The following is a 27,984-nucleotide window of genomic DNA, read 5'->3' on the forward strand; positions in this document are numbered from 1 at the left end:
CTCACGTGCCTCACTTGTGTTGACATAGCATCCATCTTTAGTCAGCCTGAGATACTGAGATACAATCTGATGGAAGGACATGCCACAATGTATGCCCAGCCATCAAGGAGAACATCATCCTTAAGCCAAAGAAAACCATGTTGAGCACCCAGTGAACAGAGCCAGGTGCTAATATTATTAAGCTTGCGTAACAGCCCTTTAACATCACAAGGCCCTTGCTTCAATCGTGCCAACCTTGGCTGGGCTACCAGGCCTTTACCACCCAATTCTGTGCCAGAACACATGCTATACTACAACATTGGAATGTTGGCAGTTCCATTGCAGACAATATGTCTTCCCTCATTTAGATGCATCTTCTACCACCAGTAATCCCCCCTTCATTGGGCCATTACAGGTTGGTGACGTCCCTTCACCCTCTTTAAATAGCCTCACTTTGCTCAGGCTTTTATCTTGATCTGAGGACTGTTAAAACCTGATAATCTGCACAGAATGTGGCATTATTGCTTACGTTGAAACGATTAGAGCTGGGGTTTGTAACCTGTGGATCTCCGGATGATTTGAAGTACAACTCCCAGGAACCCTCACCATTGACTATGTTGGCTGGGGCTGATGGGAGTTGAAGCACAACACCTCTGGAGAGCCAAAGATTGTGGAAGCCTGGTTTAGTACAATTGAAGGAAAGATGAGTGGTAATTAAGGACATGTAAACTGTTGGGAACGCTGGTCACCCGAAAACTATGCTGATCCAGCTTTGCTAAATCAGCAGTCACAATTATAGCACTTTCAAAACCATTCGGGAGCTTCATGGGTGGGAAAAGTAATATTTTAAGAATGCATCATATTTATTTATTTATTTAGGCATTTATATGAGCGCACAAAGCCTGAGGGCATTTCGGCGCTGGTCACAGAGTGGAAGACGAAGAAGAGGAACGAGCCCAGTGGGGTGGAGGGAAGAGATTCTTGGTTGAATAGGTAGGTTTTGAGCTTCTTTCTGAAGCTGCTGTAGGAAGGTGTTTCACAGAGGTGGCCGGGGAGCTAATTCTAGAGTGTGGGGGCACGGACTGCGAAGCTGGCCCCCTGCCCTTTCACGGTTGAATCTGGGGGTGGCGAGGTGGTGTTTGTAGGCCGTGCATTGCGGCCTCACTGGTAAGTGTCTTGAGATTTATGTCACCAGGGGGGGTGTTGTTGGAGGTGCACTGGTGGGTGATGAATAAGATCTTGAAGTTTATCCTATCCTTAACCGGGAGCCAGTGCACAGATATCCTACCTTCCGATATGTGATCACGCTTAACAATGTCATGTGCTGGTCTCAGGCCATTGTTTTGGATTCATTGAAGTGTACAAAGGTTTTAGGTGGAGGGGCCACAAAACAGAGAGTTACAATAGTCAGGATTTGAGCAAATGAGGGCACGAGCAACTTCAAGACATTTTTTTGCAGAGAGAAAATAGAGGCAATGTGGTTGGTTTGGCGTGTCATGTTGAGTGCGGAATCCAGGTAGACGCCAAGGGTTTACAGCAGCAGCGACAGGGATGATGTGTTCATCAATGAAGAAGGATTTATAATGCTGATGAAGCTTGGCAAGCCTTGCCGGGGGGCCCACAAGATGAACCTCTGTCTTCTCATCATTGAGACAGAGGCAGTGTGTGGCCATCTTGAGTGAGCACTGTGTGTAGTTGCCTGAAAGGGGGATGAGGATCTGGGTGTTGTCCGCATATTTGGTGTATGAAACACCTAGCAAGTGAAGGTGGTCGAACAGGTATTTGGTATATTTATTGTATAATTTTGGGGAGATGCAGGAGCCTTTTGGTACGCTGCATGCTGTGGGAGTGGAGTGTGCCAAAGGTTTCACCTGCAAACACTCTGTAGTTCCTGTCAGCAAGAAACGAGGTGACTCATTTGCCTCCATTAATCGAGAAGTGTGCTGATGACGTGAGGAATGTCTACCAGTAGACTGATGTTGCCTTGCTCGATGGCGTCGTCAAGCAGAATTTTTAGGTCTAGTAGGGCCGTCTCTGGTCCTTGTTTGAGCCGGAACCAGGACTGTCGGAACCTAGAATGTGGTGAGATTCTAGGAAGTCCTGGATTTGCAGGTAAGCGACCTTGTCGATGACCTTGAGCAAGAAAGGGACTGTGGTGATGGGACAGTAGTTAGTTGGGTTGGAGGGATCAAGGGTAGGTTTCCTGAGGTGAGTGGATACCTAAGAGTCTTTGGGAGCCAGAGAGACAGAGCAAGAGGTGAAGGAGAAGTTGATGATGGCGGCGATGAGAGGTAGAAGGGTTTTAGCACAGTCTTTCACGATGGGGGCTGGTCAGGAGTCGCCTTTGCATCATTGAGGGCTTTCATGATGTTCCCAAGGGTGTATTCGCTTATGGGCTAGAATTCGAAGGGAGGAAAGGCCATAGGATCTGTGGGCAGTGTGGTTGAGGGTGCCGTATTGTCGGGTTGCTTGGCTGCAATCTCTTTTTTGTGGAAGAGCAATTTCGTTGGTGAGGGTCTTGGAAAATATTGCACCATGCATTGTCTTTGTGAATGGTGGTGTGGGGATACAGGATGTCTCAAGCTCACGGAGTATGGCAAAGAGATCTGAAGAACTGGAGGTTGCTTTAGAGGTTATTTCATTGTAAGTGGATGCCTTTGCCGTGTGAATGGATTGTCTTTAGTGGGGGGAGATGTTTATGGAGAGAGCTCTGTTGGCACCACTAGGATCTTTGTGCCAAATGATTTGGTAGAATAGATGCAATATTAAAGTGAGGTTTTCAAGGCAAGGGAAGTGGGGATATGCCCATTCAGAAATGTCTTCTCTTCCTGAAGGCACCCTGGCTGAGTGTTCAAATATTCCTGGAAATCTAGGGTGGGATTTTCACTCTCCCATAAAGGATCACCATTGAAAGCTCAACACCTCTGACACATCACACATCCATGGATGAATAGCTCTTCAGCCATCGCTAAAAAGGTGTTTTCAACGATGCATCCCTTATGCCATGTGATCGACAACACTCTTCCCCAGCAGTATATGTCAACAATGAAATACAAGCTTATGGAATCTACAATATCAAGTGAAGATACATCGCCCTTTTGCAGGTTACAGAAAGTGGAGACTCTTTTTCCAATTTCAGAGACATACAACGCTGTGCTCTGGGTCTTTAATGCTGGCAATAGAATTCCAGTGGTAAACACACTGGTGGGATATTTCCATTTACCCTGCATGCAGAGGGGAAACAAGAAGCTGTGTTGGCTGGTGTGGGGAGGGAAGGCGATTAAGGGGCCCTTTCAAAAAATCAAAAAAAGGGAACGCAACCATCGGAGTGTTTGCAGCTGGCGTTAATTAGGAGGCAATATAACAAAGATACAACGTGGGGATGTGGGCATTGTTTTTCCACTCAGGAAGGCTGTGGATTTGGTCTGAGAGTGTCTACATAATGGGAGGTTGCAGTGCTTAATTTGTGGGTGTGTTTGCCATGGCTTGAGCCCAACAATTTTTGTCTCTGACTCACTTTAAATATGAAGTGGTGATAGTCAGTGCATCCATCAACCACAATAAGCAGGTGAGGGCTGTAGTTGAACCGCAAATATGTTGACACTGTGGAGAGCAGCTATAGGTGGTGGCAGCAGTGGTGGGGAACTGCCCATCCGCAGTGGCACAGGAGTGCTAGAACATGTTTGGGCCCTGGCACTTTTTTTAAAATTATTATTATTATTTTTTATTTCATTTAGTTTATACAAACCTTTTGAAATGTAAAAACCTCATCACATTATTTGCATTTCATCTAATCTTAAACATTTCAAAAATCATCTGTTTCCTATTTGTGTTTCTAACACTAATTACAACGTGAGATTTCAAGCAAATAACGCTAATATATTAGGTCGTATGTCCCATTCATTTTTCATCAGCTCTCCTGTCCCACCGGCGGATAATCTTCGCTGATCAAATGAGATGATATAGATTCCAGTCGAATTTGTAATTGTTCTAGGAATCTCCTTGTTGCAATCATTAGCGTTTTACTTTCACCAATGTGTAATTGCTTCCACCATTCTTCTGAGTTGTAGGTCTGAATTTGATTCATCTCTTTTCCTAAACAGTTCACACGTTGATCTCTTAATTTGACACAAAACAGAATGAGATGCTTTAGATTCTCTTCTCCCTTTGCACAGAATCTGCATCTTGAGTTACTTGTCAAAATCATCCGTCGAATTCTTACACATTAAGCACTGGGTGGTTGGATTCCTTCCTACGCATAAATTCCTCTGAACACAAGGTGCATTCCAGAATTTTCATGCTGGGAGTAGGGTGCCAATGGTAAATGCACTGGCGGGGCATTCCTGTCTACCCCACATGCAGGGGTAACAGGAAAGGGGAAATGGGGTGTGAAGAAGGAAGGGTACGATGAAAATTAAAAAATATGGAATGGCGCAGCTGGCGCATTTGCAGTCTGTTAGTAAAGATTTCGTAATTGTAGGTAATTTTCCTTCCATGTGGCAACCCCTAAACTTTTTGCTGTTGTTTTTCACCTTGTTCTTGACTTTGCCAGAGAAGTGCAGCCTTCTGCCGCACTCCTCTGGGCTTTCGCTCCTTTTCTTATGGGGAAACTGACATGCCCTTAAGACAGTCAGTACCGGGGAACGATGTTTCCCGTATTTTCTTTTATCATGTTGCGGCTTTCGTGCAACATGACACAAGAGGGCACTGTAAACTAAGTTACAGCTCTCTTGGGTCTCTAGCCTTCTACAGGCCCTAGATACTCGTTTAGGATTGTATCTGATCAGTGCAAGTGATTCAGGGACGGGAATGGTGGCAGCGATCGTTTCTTGTGTTTTGAGCACATTTTGGCGTTCTAAGCGCGTTTTTCGCGCTTAACCCAAAATGGTGGCCTGGCTCCCAAAATGGCCAGACCACGAGGCTCCTTTGTCCTGTCCGCTGACCGTCTTGCTCCCTTCACCTTCCCCAGGTCGAGCCAACCCGGGGCCTTCCTTATTTGGGCATGTACTTTCCCGCGAAACACGGATGCTTTTGCGGGCTTCTACATGTCTTGTGTGTGCCTCCAGGATGTGGGCTGGGATGTCTGGTCCCAATACACATCCTGGTTGCCAGAGAGTCTAGGGTGGTGTGAATGCCTGGGACCACCGTGGTCCGTGATTGGTCCACGAATGGTGTGAGTGTTGATGAGCGGATCTCCCATTGGGTCCCCTCCGTTTTGGCGCGAAGGGAACCATGGATAAGAGGGGGCTGGAAACACCACTACCATGTCGATCTCCTGAGTTCTCACAAACTAAGGAATACAGGAGCCAAGTATCCTGCAACCAAGAGGCTGGACCGAGGAATCGCTGGTGACCCACTGAAGGACTTCTCCTCTGCACTGCTGTCGCCTTGTGAAACCCTTTTCACCTTTGATCGAACCAGAAGGCCTGTACTGGTACTTCGACCCTTGGAATAGCGGGAACAGCTATTCTCGGCATCTTCACCATCTCCTGCCAGTAAGCCTTCGGGCCATCCAGTTGACTGACCAGCTTACACGGGAGTCTTGCTCTGTAACCGCCGCCAGGTTGTGTAGTATTTCGAGTCCTTGTCACTCTCACACGCTTCGTACACTTGGCGTTCCCAGGTCGGAAGTGAGTAGTGTACATTTGGCTCAGATACACACGGCCGCTCCGTTGCCCTGCTGTGGTAACACACTGTGCGGGTTTCTTAGATTGGGACGTCTTTTTACTCAACACGACGACGAGGCGTTCCCTGCTCTTCTGAACCTGCCAGCTCCTGAAACTGACGCGGAGAAGCCTGGGTCTGCTTGCATCGGGGACCGGTGAGTAGCATAGCTAGGATCTGGTCGCCCTCCTGCAGGAGCCCATTGCTTTTCCCCGCTGTGTCAAACAGCACCCTTTTCCGTACTCGCGCTCTGCTTCTGCCCACTGTGGAGGCTGTGCTTGAGTCGCGGAACTTGTTCTTCTTCTTTTGTGCACTAAACTGAACTGCCTGATTTCCCTCGAAGAGCTTCTCCTTTTGCCCGTTGGCACCAGCGCGTGCAGGTACTTTTGAGCACAAGGCTCCACTCTTCGCAGGGCTCGGACTTCCATCTAGTTAGGTGCCTCTGAAGGCGAACTGGGTCTAAGCATTATTTCGCACTGCCTGTCTTCCTTCCCTTTTAGGTGGACTACCCATTTCGTGCATCTAACGCTTGAGACTGTCGTATTTGTATATATATTGTGTTGATATGGTATGTGTTGGTTTACTAGCATTATATTGTGATTTTCTCGCTACGGTCATTGTTTTAAAGGCCTTGAAATAAATGTGTATATATTTTTAATATAACAACTGTTTGGAGTAGTTTGTAAGTGTTCTTGCTTTGTGTGCTCATTGCGGGCTTTCAGTCACCCTCACCCCTCTTGAGACCTAGTCTTGACCGCCGCGATCGCTACCTTGATTGGTCTGGCTCGTCCAGAGGTTACCCTGTTCCAAGTAATTAGGTTGGCCTTCTGAACTTCTGCGCCACCAGGACAGAGTTCAGAAATCCGTCTTAACACAGTCCGCATTGATTAACTGGGAATGTCACATAGATCCTCCATTCCCTAACTATTAGGAATGGCTGTCCTGACAAATCCACATGTTTAGTTTAGTTTATTTATTTGTAGAGCGCACCAAGCCCAAAGGCAACTGGGCGCTAAACTTACATGTTACAGATAAAGAAGACATGAGATATAACAGTATGTTACAGGATGTTACAATTATACATTATATGATGGTAGAAAGTTAAAGAATTAGGTATATACATCACATATTTACAGGATACAGGAGTTTACATAGAAATGAGTCTGTCTGGTCGTAGTTAAACAGCCCGATTGGGGTTTTGCTCATGTAGCCATGCTTTGAACCTTTTCCGGAATAGGTAGTAGGAACGTTCCTCTCTTAGAGAAAGAGGGAGGGCATTCCATTCACTGGCAGCGAGGACAGGGAAACTAACCCTGTCTGCACATTGTTGCTTAAATCTCGGGATGTTGACGCAATGCACCATAGCTGTTCTGGTGGGCCGTGTTGTGATATGGCGTGAGATAGTTTTGGATAAGTATATGGGTGCCTGGTTTGATAGGCACTTATGAGTGAGGTACACGGTTTTGAATGCTATTCTTTGCTTAATGTTAAGCCATTTTAATGTGTGTCTAGTTTCCGAGAACGGAACATTTCTTGGGATATTTAAGGCTGCTCGAACCGTTATTTTGCTTAACTTGCATTTTGTTAAGGTTGTGTTGTGAGGTGCCAAGGTAGAGCGTGTTACAACAATCAAGCTTAGAAAGGACTAGTGCTCTTGCTATTGGGATGCAATTGGCTGTGGTCAGGTATGGACGGCAAGCTGTAATAAGCTTGCAAGTGTAGGCGGAGGATGAAGCCATGGCGTTAGTTTCTCTAGTTAGGGTCAGTCCTGAGTCGATGTAGATTTCTAGTGTTTTCACCACATTTGCGGTTTTAATTACATTACCGTCAATAAAGGGAAATTCTAATGAATCCCATCATAACAGTATGGACACAAATCAAAAGACTTATGGTGGAAAATGTTGCAATCCAGAGAAAAAAACATCAACAACTTTACCCGTGGTTAAATTCTCTAGTGCCATTCAGAAACAGCTATTATCATTTGAAGAATCATGAACGTCTGTGTCAAAGGAAAAGTAATTATTGGAAAACTGTTCTTATTTTGATCCAAATGTGACTAAAGGTTGTCAATTGTATAACCAAATATCACAATAAAATAATAAAAATTAAAAAATTACCGTCAATATTGAATGAGGTGAATAGTAGGTCCAATTTGTTCAAGTTGGCTGGTGAGCCCAGGAGGAGCAGCTCTGTCTTCTCGTCGTTAAGACAGAGCCCATGCTTTGCCATCCAGGCTTGCATAATGAGGTAAATCTCTTTGAGAGTCCCACTGTCCACAGTGTAATCACCAGTGATAGGGATGAGTATCTGGGTGTCATCCGCATAGTTGGTATAGGTGACACCCAGATAGTCCAGCTCATCATAAAGTGGATTAGTGAATACATTGTAGAGAGTAGGGGACACGCAAGACCCTTGGGGAACCCCGCAGGTAACTGGGGTGGGGGTTGCAGAGACAGAAGGTGCAAAGACCCTCATGCATCTGTTATTGAGAAAATAGCCTCAATAACAATAGTCTGCACTCTAAAGCTTTAGTGCTGCTTGAAGCAGGGATATCCCTTTTAGCAAAGTCCAAAAGCACATGAGACCTCCAGCATGTGGACATGTGTATTGAACTGAAAAATAAGTATATTGTGTCAAGATGTTCTGTTCGCCTCTTTCTGCATGGGAGTTAACCAGTGCCCATGCACATCTTGATGAATGCTTTACTGTCGGGATTTCTATAGAGCTGGGATTGGCAGGGAACTCAAGGGTAGGGTTGGCGCCGGAGTAGTAGAGAAGGGTGAGGATAGGGCCGGTGTTCTTTGGATGGTGCCGGGGTGGGGGGCTGGGGAAGGGAACAGGGGAAAGGGAAGAGTGGCACTGTGGGGGAGGCGAAGGACAGCAGTAGTGTTTTTTGGATGGAGCTTGGAGGAGGTCCTGGGTAGGAGAAATGAGACGGTGTCATTTGGAGAGGTAGATGCGGTGGTGGTGGTTTTTGAATGGTGCGGAGAAGGGGGTGATGGGAGATGGAGGGGGTGATAGCCAGAAGAGTAGAAAGCGGTGACACTTAGGAGGTGAAGCCGGAATATACTTCAAATGTGCTGCCAGTTCGCGCGTAGCTCTGCAGAATTCCAGGAAGCACTCCTGTTGTATCCCAGCCAATCAGTGAATGGCAGAGTTCGGGAGGCGGGGAGGCACGTGGCAGCACTCCTGTACATGCTATTATCACGTCACGAGGCCGTGATTTTTTTTGTTTTTTACTTGTTTTAATGACAATCATTCCTGGATAGCAGGCCAGCACGTGGCGCTCATATGCTGCCACAGCTTTGGTCAGGCGCTGACTCAGAAGGAGGGTGCAGTCAGAGCCCCAGTTGTTTGCCTGGCCAGGCTCACCCAGCTCTAAATTTATAGCGCCACATGCTCCACAGCACACACCTGGCACCACCGACTTTAGCAGCAATCTGCAAGATGTGACATGCGGGAAGCTCACTGTCAGAATTCATTGTTTAGCCACCAGACAGTCATGCCTGGGGAATAACGGGAGCTGGGAAATCCTGTTTCTTAATTCTTAGTACACGCCAGACTGAGGTGCACGAACCAGACTATTCCAAAGAGTTCTGAGCAGAAGAAGCTATAATGGAGCACTACTTGTGGATGCTGTCAGCCAGGGCGTGTATGTCTGTCCTGAATTCCCATAAGCAATCATTGTAGGCTCCACCCTCTAACGCAATTACGTTTCAGAGGGCTGTGTGGTTAGAATACCTGTGGCCAGTATTCATGCCTGTACATAGCCACACTTTGTATGTGTGACTTTGTAAACGATACATACACTATGACATCGTCACAAGTAATGTTATTACTGCACTTAGGGCGACCAGACTACCGGTTTTACTGGGACTGTCCCGGTATTTGGTGCTCTGTCCCCCTTTCTGAAGATTATGTTCCCATTGGAAACTGCAGTGGTCCCGGTTTTTGGTAGTAGGTCTTCATAGCTGTCAGGCAGGAATGCACAATCTCGCAAAGAAGAAATGCTGCATTTTACAACTTAAGGTAGTGTTAGTTTGCGATAAAGTAATTATAATGTGTGTTAATTTAAACAGCAACACTTAAGCCCCCTTCTTCTCCAAACACTACTGAAGTGTAGTGCCTTGTCAGCCACTTTCATGGGTTAGTCCTACTTTTATGTTAGTTGTCCTGTCCCGGTTTTTTACTTTATAAATCTGGTCACCCTAACTGCACCGCCACTGGAGTCAGCCACGCACCCTTGCAGCTCTGCTTCCCTGTTTCAGTGTTCCTTCAAAGCTGCATGCCCCATTTGCAGCTGGCTAATATCTGTTCGTGTGTCTCCTGTGTTAGCTGCTCCTGAAATCCTGTCCAGGCTAGCTATTTCATGTTTTTGTTCTAGCTAAGCAATACCTGGTTCCTCGTATTCATGGGCAACTGTGTGCATTTTGTTTTTGCTCATTGCTCTGCCAGGTGGATGCTTGCACCTTCTATTTTTTGTTTGTGTGCCAGCTGGATATTGCGTGCTCTCATACCAACTTGACACAGGCACATCTTAACTATTTCCCATGCCAGGTGAACACTGGCACGGTCTTCCTTTTTTCCTATGCCACCTGCACATTGAAAGCTGTTGCCTACTTCTGCGTCTGCTAGGTACTACCGCGTCTGCCTGGTTCTTTTGTCAGCTGGTAATGCAGAATGTGACGCAAGGCTACCTCCTTAATAACCTGGTGTCGGCAGTTATCCTTGCACTTGCCACCTGCTGGCCGTAACACAGTTTATTTATTTTTTTCTCACTCCATGTACTGCACTGTCCTCTCCCCTTTCTCCCTCGCACTTCTTCTCCTTCCCCTTGCCATGCACTTGCGTGATTTGAATGACACCTGGCCTAGTAGGATCGTTGTCTGTCCTCCCTCTGTTCCCTCTCCCTTGTTTCGTCGCGCCTTGAAACACTTGTGTATAGGCGCGTTGTAAATGCCATATCATATCATATAACAAAGGAGCACTCACAAACCATGAGGGCACATATTCTTAAGAGGGTGCTCCCCATTTCAAGGGACATGTCCCATGCCAGTGAGAGAATTCTATTGCTTGTTCACATTGTATTACCAAAAGCATGTTCTGGGTCAACGCGTCCGAGTCCCCACACTCATAGAGTTCTATGAAACTCTGGGAATGGGGGCTTACATTTTACCGGCGCCTGACTTCCCAGGCCGCTGGACTTGTAATCTCCCGTTTTCACCGGGAAGTCAGGTGTGGATATAATGTTACGAGTCTGGCGGCATCCCGCCGATAGCACTGGCAGGGTTACCAGCAGGCACGTAATGAGGCACTAGGAAGAGACACTATGTTGCTTAACCTGGCTGAGGGGCCACATATCTTGGCCCTGCCCCCTCCTTCCCACAGCCCCGCCCCTCTAAAGAGGTGAGAGTTCCTCCAATAAATGTCTTCCATTTCCATCACTGGGTTAAGTCCAGAGCTGTGCCTGGTGCAGCCTGAATGCACTGCTTATGGATAAGCCTGAGGCATTGGTCAGGCCAATGTACAGGGCCATGAAGACTGGTGACTGCTAAGAACTGAAAGACTTCCATTGCATGCAAAGATTTGGTAACCCACTGCGAGTAAGTGATGCTTGCGACAAATGGACGCGTGTGAGTATCAACAGACCATTCAACCTTAATCCAGTAACATGTAAGGAAGTGTGATAATGTAATCACCAAGTTGCCTGATACTAAGCCTGGCACCTCCACCCAGTCATGGTTTTGCACAGTGCATGCTAGGACATGTTGTATTTGAATTCTCTTAAATTAAAAAGAATTGGCCTCCAGGTTCTGGCATGCAATATGGCTGACAGTGTCACGCATTCCAGGGAGCCACCTGGCATCTATGCGATACAGGAGCTGCTGCAGCAGAGCGGTCCAAGCTCAGCTCACCTTGAGCAGGCAGAGATGTCTGGGCCTCTTTAGTATTACGCTGCATTCACACAGATTGCAGCGGCCCATCAGGGTTTACACCACCACCGACCCATCCACTGCACCCCTTACCACGTGGTTTATCCAGGATCCCCTGCATGTGTTTGTTATTTATTTTTGTTGGGAGCATATCATTCTAGCCTGTGAATTCAAAGACACCTTTTAAGTTATGGTTTGAGTGGTTTTCTTTATTTTGCAGCATAGCAGCTGGATAGGTTCATAATATAAAGTGGATGCTCAACGTGGCACAAACTAGCTTACATTCTTTGTGGACAAATGACAACCAAACTTGTGGAATGTTTGCAAATGGGTTGCCTAGACGATCAATGAGTGAGGTGTTGGTTTTAAAGTTCTTAAATAAATCAGCGTACATAAAATTATATAAGGAACAGGAAGGTGAGTATTGTGGGTAGTGCCGGGCACAAGAAAGAAAATCTGCCCTTCCCCCTCCAATAGAGCGCCTTCATCCATCACGCCATCTCAGGGAAAATCTTGAAAGACTCCTCTCAGCTGGAGTGGCAGGAGGGCTAATGTGGTGCTGCGGGCAACCACACAAGTCGCCTGGGCCTAAAGCCGGCATTGTGGGTTGGGTCAGTTCCCAATTTCCAAAGGAAAGCATTGAAGTTCGGACTGTAAAAGAGATCAAATGTTTGCTAAACATGTGATACGATTGCCTTGTTCCTGATATATGTGCATCACTGTATGTGGCAAATCAACTTCCAGGGTACCAGTGGTCCAGGGGTGAACATCGGTTTCTAAACCATCAATCAGCCCCACACCTCTGATACATCAGAATGGATCAGAACAGATTGGATTAAACAAGCATAACATTCAAATTATAAACCTTCTTGTCCAATTTTAGTAACGTTGACGGAACGGCAGGCTTGTCTCCTCTAAAGTTTGTGGATCGTTGGTTATTGGCAACACATCAAAAATACAATTATTACCCAATGATAAAAGGAGTGTCGAGTCAAGGTTGTATCAAAATATCTACTTTATTATTATCACAACAGTCAATCTAACAACACTACTAAATGTAACCCACCCTGTAAAGGAATGCAGAGAAAAGACAGTTTCGAAGAAGGAACAGGGTTGCACTCTGGATAGTGACAGGTGGGTAGTTTGTATGGTTAATGACCACTATATATATAAAGGGAGAAAGGGTCTTAAAATGTCTCAAGGGGCTTTCTGAGAAGGACCAGGGGGACAAAACCACAATGTACTTCTTGCTGTAGTTGTAATTGGTGCTCAATAGTGTGGAGTCGGGTTCAAGGCGCTTTTCAAGCTTCTGCGACAGAGTTCGAGATGGGAGTCATTAGCAGGTATCAGGCGGAAAGACGGTTCTGCAAGCGAAGCTTGGAGAACAGCTGCAGGCTGGCCTTCATGGCAACTCTGGGTCAGGAATCATTCTCTCAGTGCTGATAGGTGGTTCTGAAGCGGTGGTTCAGACGTCTTGGGTTCATTCAGTGAATGCAGCTTAATGGGGGTAGTTTGAGGCTTGAGGCTTGACGGCGGTCAGCGTTTCAGGCGGTTGCGGATCAAGGAACTCGACTGGCTTGATAAGGGCCTTCAAGATGGACGGCAGCAGGTGCTTGTTGTTGCACATCATCCTGCCTCTTCAAAGGGTTTGCATTGTCCTTTAAGGCGAACGGCTAAGAGCTAGGGAGTGTGCTGCAGGCATCTGCCTTGTCCTTGGTTTCAGGTTCAGAGACCTTCTGGCACTCCCTGTCCAGGGAACTTGCTGCAGAGCCTAGCAGGGCAATCTGTGTACTGGCTAGGTACCGGTTCAGAAGCGGCTGGAGGGTCCTCTGAGATCTTTTTTCCCTCTGTTCCTTGGGAGAGGTTATGGGGAGGGATCTTGCTTCCTTCTTTGGATATTCCTGGCCTTCCTTCACTGGCGGAAGTTGTAAGGCAGACTGTACCTTCAGTCAGGGTCCAAATGCTTCCCACATAGCCTTCATATATGAAGATACAAAGTTTGTTCCCCGGTCAGAAAGGCCTTCCTTGGGAATCAAACACCGGCGAATATCCCAATCAGAGTCTTTGCAACCATGGGCGCTTTGATGCTCCTCAGAGGGAAAGCCACAGGGTACCTAGTAGTGTGGTCTACCACCATAAATATGTATCAGTTCCCTGAGCTGGTTTGGGGATCCCAAGGAACCACACTGCCCATGCCTATTGTCTCAAAAGGCTGCTGATCCACTGGAAGTGGAATTAAGGGGGCCCTCGTGGCATTGCCTAACTTGCCAGAAGCTTGACAAGTCAGGCAGGACCAGACAAATTCCTTAATCTCTATGCCTAAATGGGGCCAGTAAAAGTGTGCAGACAACCAGTCAGATGGCATAGTCACTCCCAAGGGACCCGCTAAAGGAATCTGGTGAGCCAAATCCAAAAGGGATTTTCTGTGGCATTGGGGAATCACCAACCATCTGGTGCCACCTACCTCAGAGTCTTTTGGCTCACTGTACAGGAGTCCATCCTCCCAGTACGCTTTGAACAGTCCAGGGTCCTCGTCCTTAGCCTGCTCCTCTGCTTTGCGTCCACATGCCCACCAGAGTGGGATACTTTTTCTGGGCTTTAAAGAAGTCAGCCTGATCTGGGCCCCCAGCTGATCTAAACTTGTCCAGCTTGGGCTGGCCCTTAAGGTATGAAACTACCTGGTCCTCCACCTCAGGCTCCTGTGCTGCACCAGGCAATGCTGAAGTCGCTGAGTACCCTGCTACCAAAGTAGGATTCTCAGTGGCTACTGGCGCCTCTCCCACAGGAGTAGGTGACCCAGCAGTCTGTGGAACTGGACCAGGAGCTACCGCCAATGGAAGCACTCCAGGCCCTAAGGCGTGGAGAGTTTCCAATCTGGTGGCTTCTTTGGCCTTCGATCTGGTGACTGCCACGACTATCTTGGAGTCAGGAAGATCATTACCCAACAGACAGGGGACATGAGTGAAAGACATGAGTGAGTCTTTCATCACTACACAGCACTGGGTTGTTTAACCATGCCAACTGAACTCTTGTATCACCAAGGGGAACGTACTCTTTCCTTGCTTTCGGGTTCAGAGACCTTCTGGCACACCCTGTCCAGGGAGCTTGCTGCAGAGCCTAGCATGACACACTGGGTGCTGGCTGGGTACTAGTTCTGAAGCGTCTGGAGGGTCCTCCAAGTTCTTTTCTCCCTTTGTTCCCTGGGAGAATTTAAGGGGAGGGATCTTACTTCCCTCTTTGGATGTTCCTGACCTTCCTTCACTGGTGGAAGCTGTCAGGAAGATTGTACCTTCAGCCATGGACCAAGGATGAGTTCTTCTTTGTGCTTCATGTGAAGTCCTCAGATGATCTGCCTGAAAGACGGGCTCCAGCCCTCTCTCACAGCCAAGTGTGCCACAGTTATTTATGCAGGCTGAGTCTTCCTTAGTGAACCAAGCCTGGGGTCCCTACCAACAAGTTTCTGTCTGGGTGAGGTCATAACCAGAGTGCTTTGCAACAGTATAAGGTAAGGGGGACTGGGGGTCCTACAGAAACAAGTGGTGTCCAAGAACCAATATGGCTGAACCCTTCTCTCAACAGAAAGAGTTCTGGGTCAGTCCCCTATGATACTAGGTCCCAACTAATTTCTTGTCTGTTGTGATCAGAGTCACTCCGGTTAATGGCTCACCCTGGGTGGTTCCTTTTAAAAAAAAAAAAAACACAATCTTGCATTTTATGAATAGGGCCTCCCCTAGTGGGGTTGTCTTCTGCAAAAATAGACTCAGATATGTCAATTCCCTGTTATTGATAATGAGGGGCAGTAGCTGTCTCCAGGTTGGCACAGTTAAATATGAAAGGTTTGTTGGGTTTCCTGCCTCATGTGTTAGCTTCTGCAGGGCCTGTTTGAAGTGCCCTCTATTGGTATGTTGATCACTGCCACCAGATCTTGGTCCTTGGCATGACATCATACTCCCCTCTCCTGTCATATTTCAACTAAATATGACAGGGGAGGATTATACCTGTAGGCTTGTGCAGGTCGGAGAACACAGGTCTATGTGTTTCTTGTGGTGTAAGCATATGAAAATGAGGGTGGATAAGCCCCACACATTTTCCTCAGGCATGTCTACCATCATCCATTTACTTAAACATTTTAAAAAATCCCAGACGAGCACACGCCCACCATGCGGATGGTCGAATTCCTCACATTGTATGAGTAATGCTTATGCTTATACAATTAAACAATTTATTTAAAAGCATGCAAAAAAGAATCGTGACATCTGACATACCCTACCCCTAACATGGGATTAGCCATTTGTGCCATGGAACGCATATGTTGCAGGTTAATGAAGCATGCGCAGAAAGCCGCACAGACCAAACGATGCACAACTAAATCCATGTCCATGTTGATGACAAAGGCAGAGCCTGCCATGCAGAAAGGGGTGCACACAGGATCCCACAGCCATGCATATCTCTGCACAGAGGGCCTCAAAGACAGTAAGGGGCAAAAAGGAGGTGGGGCTTGCAGGTGGGTGCATGTGTTTCAGGTCAGGAAGCTACTCACAAAACGCAGTATAGAAGGATCAGGGATGTGAGGAATTTCACCATCCGCACGGGGAAAGAGCGCCCGCCTGGGCTTTTTTGATTTTTTAATAATGAAAATTAATGATGGGAGATCAACCACTGAGAAATGTGTGCGGCCATTCCACACCCATTTCATCTGCTTCCTGCACAAAACTCATAGTCACATATACTCCGGGAAGACACAGACTACAGGCTCCATCTTCCCCTGTCACATTCAGTTGGAATGTGACAGCCCTGTGTACATCAAAGCATCTCCAGAAGGGGGAAGGCACACCTTCCTCCAGCTGTGAGCAGTATATTTTAAATATCAACGGCTCCATGGATCTGTATTCCTTTTGTCCTCTGGCTGGTGGCAGTGCATACCAATGAGAGATAATTGAACCAACCCTGAAGGGACTTGGTTGATGGAATAGACAACAGGAAAGGTGGGGCTAACACCCCTTTGGTATGCAATGTGTCAACTTGAAGCTAGTTCCCACCCCTCTGTATGAAAGGCAGTGGAACGCGTGTCTGGGTACACTATTTACCGTAGGCAAACCCCTGCAGAGCTGACCCGTTTCAAATGGGAGAGGAATGTGGTTTGGGGAAGACAGGAAGTCTGCTGCCAGCACAAACTTCAAGGGAACCCTGCGATTTAATCAAGAGTCATAGAGGGCTCAGTTGACCAGAGAGACACTTTGAGCTACAACAGACAGGGAAATGGATGGGATTTAGGGATATTCCGTCACCCCCTTGTCTGTCCTGTTGCAGAGCACTCTCGTCCTGGCCTCATGTATAACAGAAGATTGTAGGTAGGGACCAGTGGTCGAAGTGGGCGGGAGCAGTTGGGAGTGGTGCTCCTCTAATTCCTTTAATTACGTTTTACTGTTCCTATACTTTTATTTTAAAAAGAAACCGTTCCGGAACGGTTTCGTTTTAAAATAAAAGTGTAGGAAGAAGTTGAAACTTGCACTTTCAGTGCACTGCACTGGACGTTCCCTTAAACAGCAGGCACGTGTGTTTTGTGATTTGTATTGTGCATGGTAGGGGGGGTGGTGATGGGGTTTGTGGGGAGCGGTGCAGACCAGTAGGGAATATAATTCCACTACTTCTAATCATTCACTTCAACCACTTGTGGGGACCCAGGATTGGTTTATTTAGGTGGGATTAGCCTGCACCAATCACTGGGCCCCATTTGGCTTTAAAAGAGGGCTGAACCCCTCACTTAGCAGATCATCTGAAGACTTTGAAAGGAGTAAGAAGGACTCATTTTGGCCTGAGCTGAAGGTACATTCTACCTTACATCTTCCGCCAGTGAAGAAAGGCCAGGAGCTCCAAGAGGGAAGCAAGATCCCTCCCCTAAACTTCTCCCAGGGAACAGAGGGAGACACCAGACTCAGGGGACACGTCCAGCAGCTCCAGAACTGGTACCCAGCCAGCAGACAGCGTACCCTGGTAGGTTCTGCCAGCACAGCAAGTTTCCTAGGTGGGAAGTGCTGGAGAGTATCTGAACGAAGGATAAGGCCATTGCCTGTAAACACTCTCCTTAGCTTTGGCAATCTGCCTTGAAATGACACAAGCCCTGCAAAGAAGCTAGGAGGAGAGCCACACAAGCCTCATCCAGCTTCCATCTTTTAAGGACATTTTTGAGACAGTCGAGTCCTCAAACCGCCGAGGGCTGCACTGCTGACTGTTGTCACACTGCAGCCATCAGAGCCATCTGAGACGCTTCGACCAGCATTCCAGATCTGCCAACCAGCACAGAGACAGCGATTCTTGGCCGCCACACCGGAGAGCTTGCAGACATCCATCCAGCCTTGTTTGCCTAACTCCCTGCCGCCTGTTACCCGCAGCTGCCTTCCACCACTAACTCTGTCTCAAAGGCTGTGAAGCGACCTGCATCCGCCTCAACGCTGTCGAGCACCAAGAACTTCTTCATGACCAGGTACATTTTTGGTTATGCCCCCCTGGTCCTTCTCCGAAGGCCCCTAGAGACAGTTAAAACACCTTTTCCCTCTTGGTGCTGAAACCGAATAACCTTGAACTGTAAGACTTATTACTTTACCAGCTACCCTCCTGTCAGTATCCAGAGTGCATCCCTTTTCCTTTGTGAAACTGCCTGTCCTCTGTTTTCCTTTACACGGTGGTCATATTTGTAGTGTGTTAGAACTGTCTGTTGTAGTAATAATAAAGTAGACATTTTTATACCATCTTGACTGGACAGTCCCTTTTCATCATTGGGTAATAATTGTATTTTTGCTGTGTTGCAACTAACCAACGATCCATGACCTTGTGGAGATAAGCCTGTCTTTCTGTCCACGTTACCAAAATTGGATAAGGAGGTCTTATAATTCACGTGCATTCCAATCTGTTCGGATCGCTTCTGGTGCACTAGAGGTGTGGGGCTGATTGATGGTTTAGAAACCGATGTCCATCCCTGGACCACTGGTGCCCCGGAAGTTGCTTTGCCACAAGGGGAGATCCTTAGAAAGAAAGGCAGCTGACCTGGAGTTTCTGGGGGAACTCCCTAAAAGAAAAACAGTGGGAGCTGGGATGCAGTGCTGAAGGAGGGGATGCAGTAGTGCAGGTTCGGGGAGACCCACTGATGATCATTAGACAAGGAGCAAAGGTTGAGGGACTTGTAGGTGCACAAACAAGCAGCATTGAGTGAGCAGCATTTAGCGAGCAACATTTGTTGCAGGCTGGCACGGTTGGCAGCATGAAGACCCATTGCATAGTGTACCACAGAGACTCCATTCGGTATTTTTAGGGAAATTTGGGAACTAGATCTCGTCGGAATTCTTGATGTCTCTTCTGCACAACTACAGGGCACTGCCATTTTTGGCACTGTTGCTCTCAATTAGGGTTTTAAAATAAAATATTCTGGCTGTAGGGGGCAGGGAGACTATCCAGAGCTTCCTCATGATACCCTCAGTATGAGTCCAGAAATTAAGTGGAAACTGTTTACATATTCCTGAGGCTGCTGACTGATTCCTTGGATGCTACAAGGGGAAGAGTTTGCTGTCATCATGACACAGAAACCTCTAGTTGTTGATCAAGAACAAGGATATTACATTAAAGGAATGACGACCTCCTCTACTAGCAAGCCACTTCAGAGAAGGGTTAGTGCCAGAAAGCGTGCAGAGGAACCTCAAGGAACTAATCTCCAGTTAAGCATGCAGTCTCAGCCCCCATTTCTCCACCATCATGTTTCACTGACTCTCAAAGAACTAAAAATTAATTCAAAGATAGAATCAGTACTGTTCTGTTCACTTAAGCAAGCCAATACCAAACTCACCAAGGATGGTTACAAGACAAGGAGTCCCATCACAAGTTCACCTGAGAAGTAAAAAAGTTGCAGACATTTTGTGACTGCCACTTTTTCTGGCAGTAGCGCATTTACTACCACTTTTGGAGACGTTTTTACCTTGAAGTGAAGAGCTGGAGACACATCCTCCACTTTAAGACAACAAATCCACGGATTTACTATGTGGAATTACCACTCATGATAAATGCACATAAACAATTCCTGGGGAGTCCTATGGACTCCCTAAAGGAGGATTACACCCTCTTACCACCTCTCATAATCTAGCATGAATTCCACCGGAGCGAGTGGCGGTAACGGTAAAGGATTTGGAGCATTCAATTTCAACATTTGCAGCATGTCACCAACCCACTGATTTCTAGCGTTTCAACATTGGCTAACGTCTAAACAAACACTAATTATGTAATATGGCAAATTCCTCATCTGAACTACTGCTTACAACCCATCAGTTAATAACACCTCTCTGCATGGAAGAAATCAAATTGCCCCTCAGTTATGAAAATCCAGCTTGTAAGAGCAGTCAGACAAAATGTAATCCTATTATACATTTGTGAATATTTCTTTCATCAGTAGCGATGACCATCTTCTACCATCACTTTATGGGACTATATAGGCTATAAACAATCCCCAGCTTGTTTATAAACCACACGGTCATCTTTATTACAGGCAACAACTGTGCTCACTGTAGGCAGCAACCTCAATATACACTCGGATCTTAACCCTAGGAGAGGCGGGCAGAGATGTGGTTGGACACTAAGGAGAAGAACATCCCTAAGAGTTCCACACCAGGAAGTAAAGATCAGCAGGAGCACTAAGTTTCAAAAATTGGGAAGAAAGTGATGGAGAGTCGATGTGGTGAGGTGAGAGCTGGACATGTGGTGAAGTGTTAATGGAAGAGGGTGCCTCTGCATGTTTGGAACTCTACGTGAAGGCAAATAAATTGAAGGGTTTAGCTTGAAATCGAGGGTTTCAACATGGAACCGGGAAACTGACGCTTAATGAGGAATGGGACAGGTTACAAGAGTGAAATAAATAGTGAGGAAGGTGGAGCGAGAAGTGAAGCAGAGGCATAGAAAGGGAAGAGGGATCATGATAGATTTAGAAAAGTGAAGCTCAGTGAATTTGACCATAACCGTGAGTTGGAAATTGCCAATTAATTAAGGAATTTCCCCTGGTGAACAATTGAAACATAATATCAGTATACAAAAGACTGCACTGTATATGTGAATCCAGCAAAGAAAACATCATGTTCTTAGAATATCATACAATCTTTAAAAAGCCTCATGGAATAAACATTGTACGCCACACTAACACAACCGACATGTCTCAACCCTCTATGAAAATTAAGGATCTTCCTTCGGACAGTAATGTCCAGTGCAATCAAGCAGGCGGATAGCAAAACTAATGACCCTCTTTTCTGATGTTTGCTATCGTTCATTGCAAGCCCATTACCCTGTTCAGATATTATTGCATCCGTGTTTGTTTATGTATCACATCATCTATTTTCCTGAATACTGTGCATTGCCTAATTAAATCACCAGGTTCTTCTAAAAATCAATTGTATTACTGTCTGCATACAATATAAATTCAATATTATTTTCAAGATTGTCTGTTCTAAGAACAATACATTGGGCCTCATTACGAGTCTGGCGGTAACTGCGGCGGTAAAACCACCTGGTTACCGCCGGACTCTTATTACCATTCCGCCTCCATGACTCCAGGAAATACCAGGCCATTACGACCCTGGTGTCCTGGGAATCCAGGAGGCGGAATGGTGTAAATCCCCATTCCCATTGAGTCCTATAGGTCCTATAGGACTCAATGGGAATGGGGAAGTGGAAACAGCAGCACCATCTCGTGATGGTGCTGGTGTTTCCACGTCCGCCTGCAGGCGGGAGGTGTTCAACCCGCCAGGTCAGACCTGGCGGGAACATCCCCTCCCACCTGCAGGACTCGGGATCGGGCGGTCCAGAATTAACAGTGGCGGCGGGTTTACCACCACTGTTAATTCCGGACCGCCCGACCTGTAATGAGGCCCAATGTGTTTAATTGATTAACATATACATTGTGCTTGGTCGCTACGTTGATATACTGTTTCAATTGTTCACCAGGGGAAGTTCATTATAGAAATCACCACACATGTGGGGTTGTACAGAGCTGGTAACAGGCCACCAGTACGAGTTAAGGTAGCCTGAGCCTAGCGACAGCCTCTATAAGGGATACGGGCCATTACTGGTTCTGTACGCTCCTGAAACAAGTGGGTAATAGTTATTTGGACCCGAGGGCTCCCTCCAACGTGCAAATAGTTTTTAAAGAATTTGTTTTTGGTAGGAGATGGCAGTGTGCACCTTACAGGTTCCCAATATCATTTAAAAAACACAAAAAAGGTGGAGGATGCTGGCAAGCAGGTAATTTGGTAGAGTGGGATGGAGAGAGAGTTATCAAGGAGGCTAAGGGGGTTTTGGGAGAGGGTAGGGAAATGGGAGAGACCAGGAGCCAAAAAGAAAAAAATACTAGTGGCACCCTGGGAAGGGGCACAGGTGACTTTGGATATGTGGGTGGACTCTAGCAGTTTCCGCTTGCATTTCTACGTCTGAGCATCATTCCCCTGTTGCGTATATTTAACAAGCACCTTCCCCACAAACGTTATTGCAATCTTCACAGCCCTTTTGTATATCTTTACTTTTTACGTCTTTGCTCTATCCATTTGTTGTGGATTGTCCTTTTTCTGGAAAGATTGAGAAAAGAGCAAGAAGTGAAGAAGAGGAGCAGTCTCCTCCTAAGGTGAAGTTCTACGGCAGGAAGTGAATGCCTGAACAGGAAGTGAAACCCTGGGGCATGAAGTAAGTGCTTATACCAAACAGGAAGTGTTTGAGGACTATCAGTTAGACATAGCAGGAAGTTACAGAAGGGCTTGAGGAGTACCAGTCAGACATAGCAGGAAGATACGGTTGGTACACAATATACGGGGTGAGGTGAGAAACAAAATAATACACCTTTTATTTCACAAGCCTCTAAAGAGACTTAGCAGTGGGAAGCAGAATGCAATTACATTTATTAGGCATAGGTTTGCATTAAAAATCCTCACGCTGTGGTTGGGTCATACTATTCTGGTCATTTGCTCTCCATGATTGGCAACGAACTACTAACATGAGAAAAGTCAGAGATGGACCTTCGATCCTGAATCTGGGGAACGGGTTACTGAAAAAACCTTGAAAGAGCAGATTGTCCAAACACACACATATCTGTCATGAGATGCAGTGACATTACCTAGTCTCCAAAGCGACTGTTTTCTTCACAAGTTGTAGTTGGCCACAGCACAAAGCTACAAGCAATGAAAAGAGGACGCAAAGAAAGAAAATGTGGGGAAAACACATGAAAAGGCAACAAAAAAAGAGAAAATTAAAATCATGACATTTCATGACACTTAACAAAACATGAAAGGGACAATTAAATGTATACAAATGAAATAACTAAAATAAAGGCATATGAAGGAATGTTTAACCCAAATGTAACTGCTGTGATAAAATAATGGAACATGTAAAAAAATGCATTCCTGTCGGTCACATAAGCAGACCCTGATTTACAAAGTGTTTTTCAATGGGATTTTGTAAATCATGCCCACAGTGCCACATGATATGTAAAGGGAGGTGTGTGGCTGGGCAAGGAATGATCTGTGGCCAGCCGAGCGAGGGCACTGCTGTCAAAGATTTGCAATTCTTAGGCCTGGACCCTGGACAAGGTTCCACCTGGACTCATCTGGGGATCACACAAAGAAGAAAGGAGGAGGACGAGGAGCACAACTTGCTAGGCAGCCCATCAGGGCCAGGCGCAGCGTTTATCAGAGCTTGGTGTTACCTGTACATCGGCACGGTCACTGTACGCTCGTAGTACTGCCATGTGGAGTGCAGGTCTGTGCGAGAGAGGTTGGTGGCGTAGAATCTCCAAGCAGCCTGTGGAAAGGGCGAGAAGAGAGATGCTCATTGGTGTTTCCTGCCACAGCGAGACCACAGTTAACACAGTTACCGGAATCAAAATCAGAAGCCAAGAAACTGCCCAGCACCTTAGTCAGTGGTTAGCACCAAAATAGAAGTTCATGGGGGGGGCATTACCCCCTATTTCTATGTAGCAAACATCTATCACTCAATGTTTTCAAAGTGCCTCACTCCAGAGTAAAGGGGATGGGTAAACTCTTGAAATCTAATTCCTTGAAAGGAGATTTCTCTGGGATGTCACTGCTCCAGAGGTGCTGATTTCCAAGTCAGAAATCTGGTGTTGGTTCAGCTCTACCTTGGTGAGATAAAGGATTCCAGGAATCAATTCTCTATAGCAATAGACTCCACAAATCTAAAAAACAAGTTTGCCTCCAAGCCATGACCATACTTTCTGCCAACAAGAAGTAGAAATGTAGCTCCTATGAGTTGGATTGCCCCTGAAAACCACGAGTTTATGCTATCGAGATACAGAGGGTTGGCATGTCACTGAGACTAACAAAGTTTATATTGCTATGCTTACAATAGTTGTGTATGCGACCATTCTTTTGGGTATGCTTGGATTGAATTCTCGGGATAAATACATTTCACCGAATCCAATTTCACCTAATGAGAAATCTTCAATTTCTTTTTATCTTCAAATTTGGTTGGGTAAGTGGGTACATTTTAAAACATAGATGGGGTAGGGTAAAGGGATAGGATAAGATAGGGGAAAGTGGGGGATTGGAGGTTCTCCCCTGCACATTAAAAAAAATAAATTTGAAGAAAAAAGAATTCTAAGATTTCATCTTTAGGTGAAATAAATTCGGTAAAATCACAAATATACTGAATTCTCGGCTACTCTACCTAGCATTGTGATCTTGGCTCTTAATGTCACTTTTTCTTTTCTAAGTCCCTTGTCGATCATATGTTTCTTTCTTTCCTTCTTCGTTTCTTTATTTGTTTTTCTTTCTTTCCTTCTTTTTTCTGTGCAGGAAGTCTCAGAAAGAGAAAACAACCATTCAGAAATAAGTTAGACATGTTCTCGCAAGCATGCCTCAACAAACAGCAAGAGACCCATGACACATCAAGCTGCAGAAACAATGTAATGAAACATTAGTGCAAAGGGCAGATTAGTAAAAATAAATAAAAGGAACCAGGGGAAGAACATTCATGACGAATCCTCCACTCTTCCCCATCTCTCATTCTTTGCCCAAATAGAAAACAGCCATGGGGAATGTTGGCTACCCTGCAACTGCTCCCGCATCATGGTCAATGCCAGCCAGTTAAACTCCAAAAAGAAGCAGGGCCCCGCCAAGTGAAACTCCAACACACCACCCAGGCAAAACTCCAAACCTAAAGCAAAAGACTGATGGGGAAAGCCTACAGGCACCCCCCACCAAATAACCAGTCATGTCATTGTTTTATTACCTTTTAGTGGTAGCAAATTGATTGATAGTATTATTAGAGGTATGAATTGTGTTTACACCTTGCAGTATAAAAGACCAATAAAAACAACAGCAAAAAGACTGAGGCAGAACCCAACAACCACATATGGCCTGGTATCATGAGAACGCTCTTTTTCATCAGTGAGAGAGCCCAGTGAGTGGCAGGACCACTACCTCGTTTTCCTAGTAGCACTGTAACCAGTCCTGCCCAGGTCCTACTGGTGGTACACTGACCACAACCTAGGGAGAGGGCACCCCTGCCATACCTGGATCCCACCCAGCCCTTCCACTTGTCAAACATTGGCCAACCAAAAGAAATAAGAATAGGTCTAAGGTGCGAGGCAAGAAGCCCACTCACCTCTCAGCCTGGAATGTCATCCGAAGGAAGAGTAGCCAGCATAGTGACATGCTCGTGATCACACATGATGGACAATGACAAACAATTCAGCAGCCCTTAAATCCTACATCAAGTGTGTTCACACCAGAAAACCTGAAAGGCAGTGACCTTTTTCCCAACTGTAAGTGAGGGTGGGCCCAACAGTTCCTGAGCAGACATTTTGGAGATATGCCTCAACTAGGTCTGCTGCGCTGGGCCAATGTGGAATAATACCAGTGCATCTCACATTAAAAAAGCCCTAACGCAGCGACTTCCACACTAACCGCACACGACCCACACACCCAATATAAACACTAGTGCACATCCGAGGCACTGAGTCTTACCCTTACGGTTACAACAAGCCAGGCCGCACAACCAACCCACGCACAAAACAATGCACACAGACAGCAGTTTCTCCTGGTTCTGAACCTATGCTATTACCTTACCCTCACTAACACACCCACCCTCTTTTCTTGCAGAGCCACGTGAGCGCCTGGAGACTGCTACTGGGTGGTAACGGTGCGTGGTTTAAATCAACATAACATGTGGAAAAGTAAGATTGCAGGCTCCTCGGTGTCTCTGCAACACTTGCACCAATTTTCTAACACTTTGTAAGAGCACCGTTTGTACTTGCATGCAAAAAGATCCCCTTTGTGCAATTGTCATCATTACTATAAAGTGCAAAATAAAGTCATAAAACAGGCGAAATCGCCTTCATTCCTTCTTTTTGCCCATATTCCATATTGTGTAAATGATGCCTGTCCTTGCACATAGCAGGGACTATTTACAGTGGATTCCGATGAAATCCGCCTGAAAAGGATGTCATTAATTAATTACTACCTGCATCAAAACCGGATGCTGGCAGTAATGCATGCAGATCTGTATTGAGATGATAAGGGTCGCCTAAACTGCAATTCCACCCCATGCCCATGCTCCACCACACAAACCAATGAAAATCTGGCATACACTTTTTGCGTAATGCCTGATGGAAAATGACCTCAAGTGTGTACTCTTCACTGCTGCACACTCTGTTATGTAATACCTGGCTCAATTACATCGGCCATTCCCCCGGGTAATTGAGCGTCATAGCGCTAGGAAGATTCCATCGCAGGATTTTCCAACGAGGGAGAATTTGTCGATTTCTTTCTAGTCGACATATGTTTCGGCCAACAGTCCTCCTACAGTTCACCCTCATGGTGCTGTATGGTCTGGTTGGTATGTCGTATGTCGACTAGAATTGTGGAAACTATTACCATTTTGTGTTTCCATTGAATCTACTTTAAACATTGCAAGTGGTCGAATATTTCTCGTTAAGGTGGACTTGCTTGCAGTAGAGGTTCAGTCCACCCTGAACAAGCAGAGTAACAACCCAGATGAACAGTATTTTAGACTGTATCCCCCTTTTTTTTTTTGTGTACATTTGTGGTTGGATTTTTTCCTTCTTTTCCCTGTGGCACTTGCTGCCAATACTATGGTGCACAGGCATCAGTAGAGTGTAAGTGCGAGTGCACAGGTTGAGTAATATATGTGATTAGGTGTATATGAATAGTTTGTCTTGAAAGTTTTTAATGTTGTATAAAATGCAGCAAAATAAATGAAGATGATATTTTTTCTAACAAAGAGTGGTGGGCATAACAATTTGTTAACTTCTCCGATTGTCTTTGTTCTGACCTGTTGCAACTTAGGGACAAAAGAAGGGGTAGTTGACCTATCTTTCTCCTTTTTGATACATTAGTCTCCCAACCGATAGTGTCACCCCCCCATATCATACAATCCGGGAGTACCGAATTATAAGCAGCATCTCTGTGCTGTCTTACATTGACAGAGCACTGTAATGGCGAGTCGGATCGGCACCCGATACCCCGGTCTCACTGACATGGACAGTGGTGAGCATAGAGCAGTGGAACACTATGGAAAGGAAATCTGTTGGCAGACTTCGGAGCAGTTCAGAAGACTGGGACGCATCGTGACTGATCTGAGGAAACACCCAAAAGTTTGGACTATTTGGCCAAATTCGTCCAGTACTAAAAAAACTAATCCCAAAATACCAAAAATGAGGAGCGTGCGTTGTGGGGGTTTCCCCCCGCTCTCCATGATTGTTATTATGGATTTCAGGGCTTGCAGGGGTGTCCCCCACTTCCTTGACATTGAAAGCAGGGGCCCCAAAAAAGGGGGGGGAGTAAACAAAAAAGAAAAAGGGATCCTGCAGCATCAGCTCGGACCTGTGTTAGAGGGATGGAATTGATGCCGCGGGAGTACAGGAGAGGCGGCGGTGGCTGACGAAAAGGTAAGTAGGGGAGGGGAGTTTGACTATGACTGCCTACGGGACTTGAATTTGGGTTGTTCTATTGGCCTCACCTGTGCAACATTGCTTCCGATCGTTGTGAAGGTGGGGTCACCGTTTTCTCTCAGCCAAATTTTGCAGACCCGGGAGGTGGAGATTTGTGGCAGTCATCTAGTACCCCCTGTAAAACAAGTAAAGAGCAAGCTCTCATTGCTTCACAGAAACACTTCAGCAGGACTCCAGGGCACAGAGAAGAGCACCTCGGATGTTGTGAAAGGGAGGCATGTCTTCTGGTTTGGTCACGTGGGTCATGAACGTGCGTGTGCTGGTGATTATGGATGGGAAAGGGATAACTGGAGACCCGGGTCACAGCCACCCATGGGAAAGCATTGGTGTAGGGGGACAACTCTAATGTGATGGCTTACCACACCTGGTTCTAGAGATACAGGACAGGGCGTAACTAGA

General features: G+C 46.2%; 1 protein-coding gene across 9 annotated transcripts in view; it reads right to left on the reverse strand.

The window, feature by feature from the left end:
- Positions 1-27,984, reverse strand: part of KCNQ2 (potassium voltage-gated channel subfamily Q member 2) — a 533,237-nt gene that overhangs the window by 133,427 nt on the left and 371,826 nt on the right. For all 9 annotated transcript variants that reach the window (XM_069650812.1, XM_069650810.1, XM_069650809.1 and 6 more), the window contains exon 8: positions 23,299-23,393. In XM_069650812.1, the coding sequence (XP_069506913.1) occupies positions 23,299-23,393 (95 nt within the window). The remainder of the gene's footprint in view (positions 1-23,298; positions 23,394-27,984) is intronic.

The sequence above is a fragment of the Ambystoma mexicanum genome, chromosome 3p (genome assembly GCF_040938575.1).
Source record: "Ambystoma mexicanum isolate Mex_15411 chromosome 3p, UKY_AmexF1_1, whole genome shotgun sequence".
In the NCBI taxonomy this organism is placed as follows: domain Eukaryota; kingdom Metazoa; phylum Chordata; class Amphibia; order Caudata; family Ambystomatidae; genus Ambystoma; species Ambystoma mexicanum.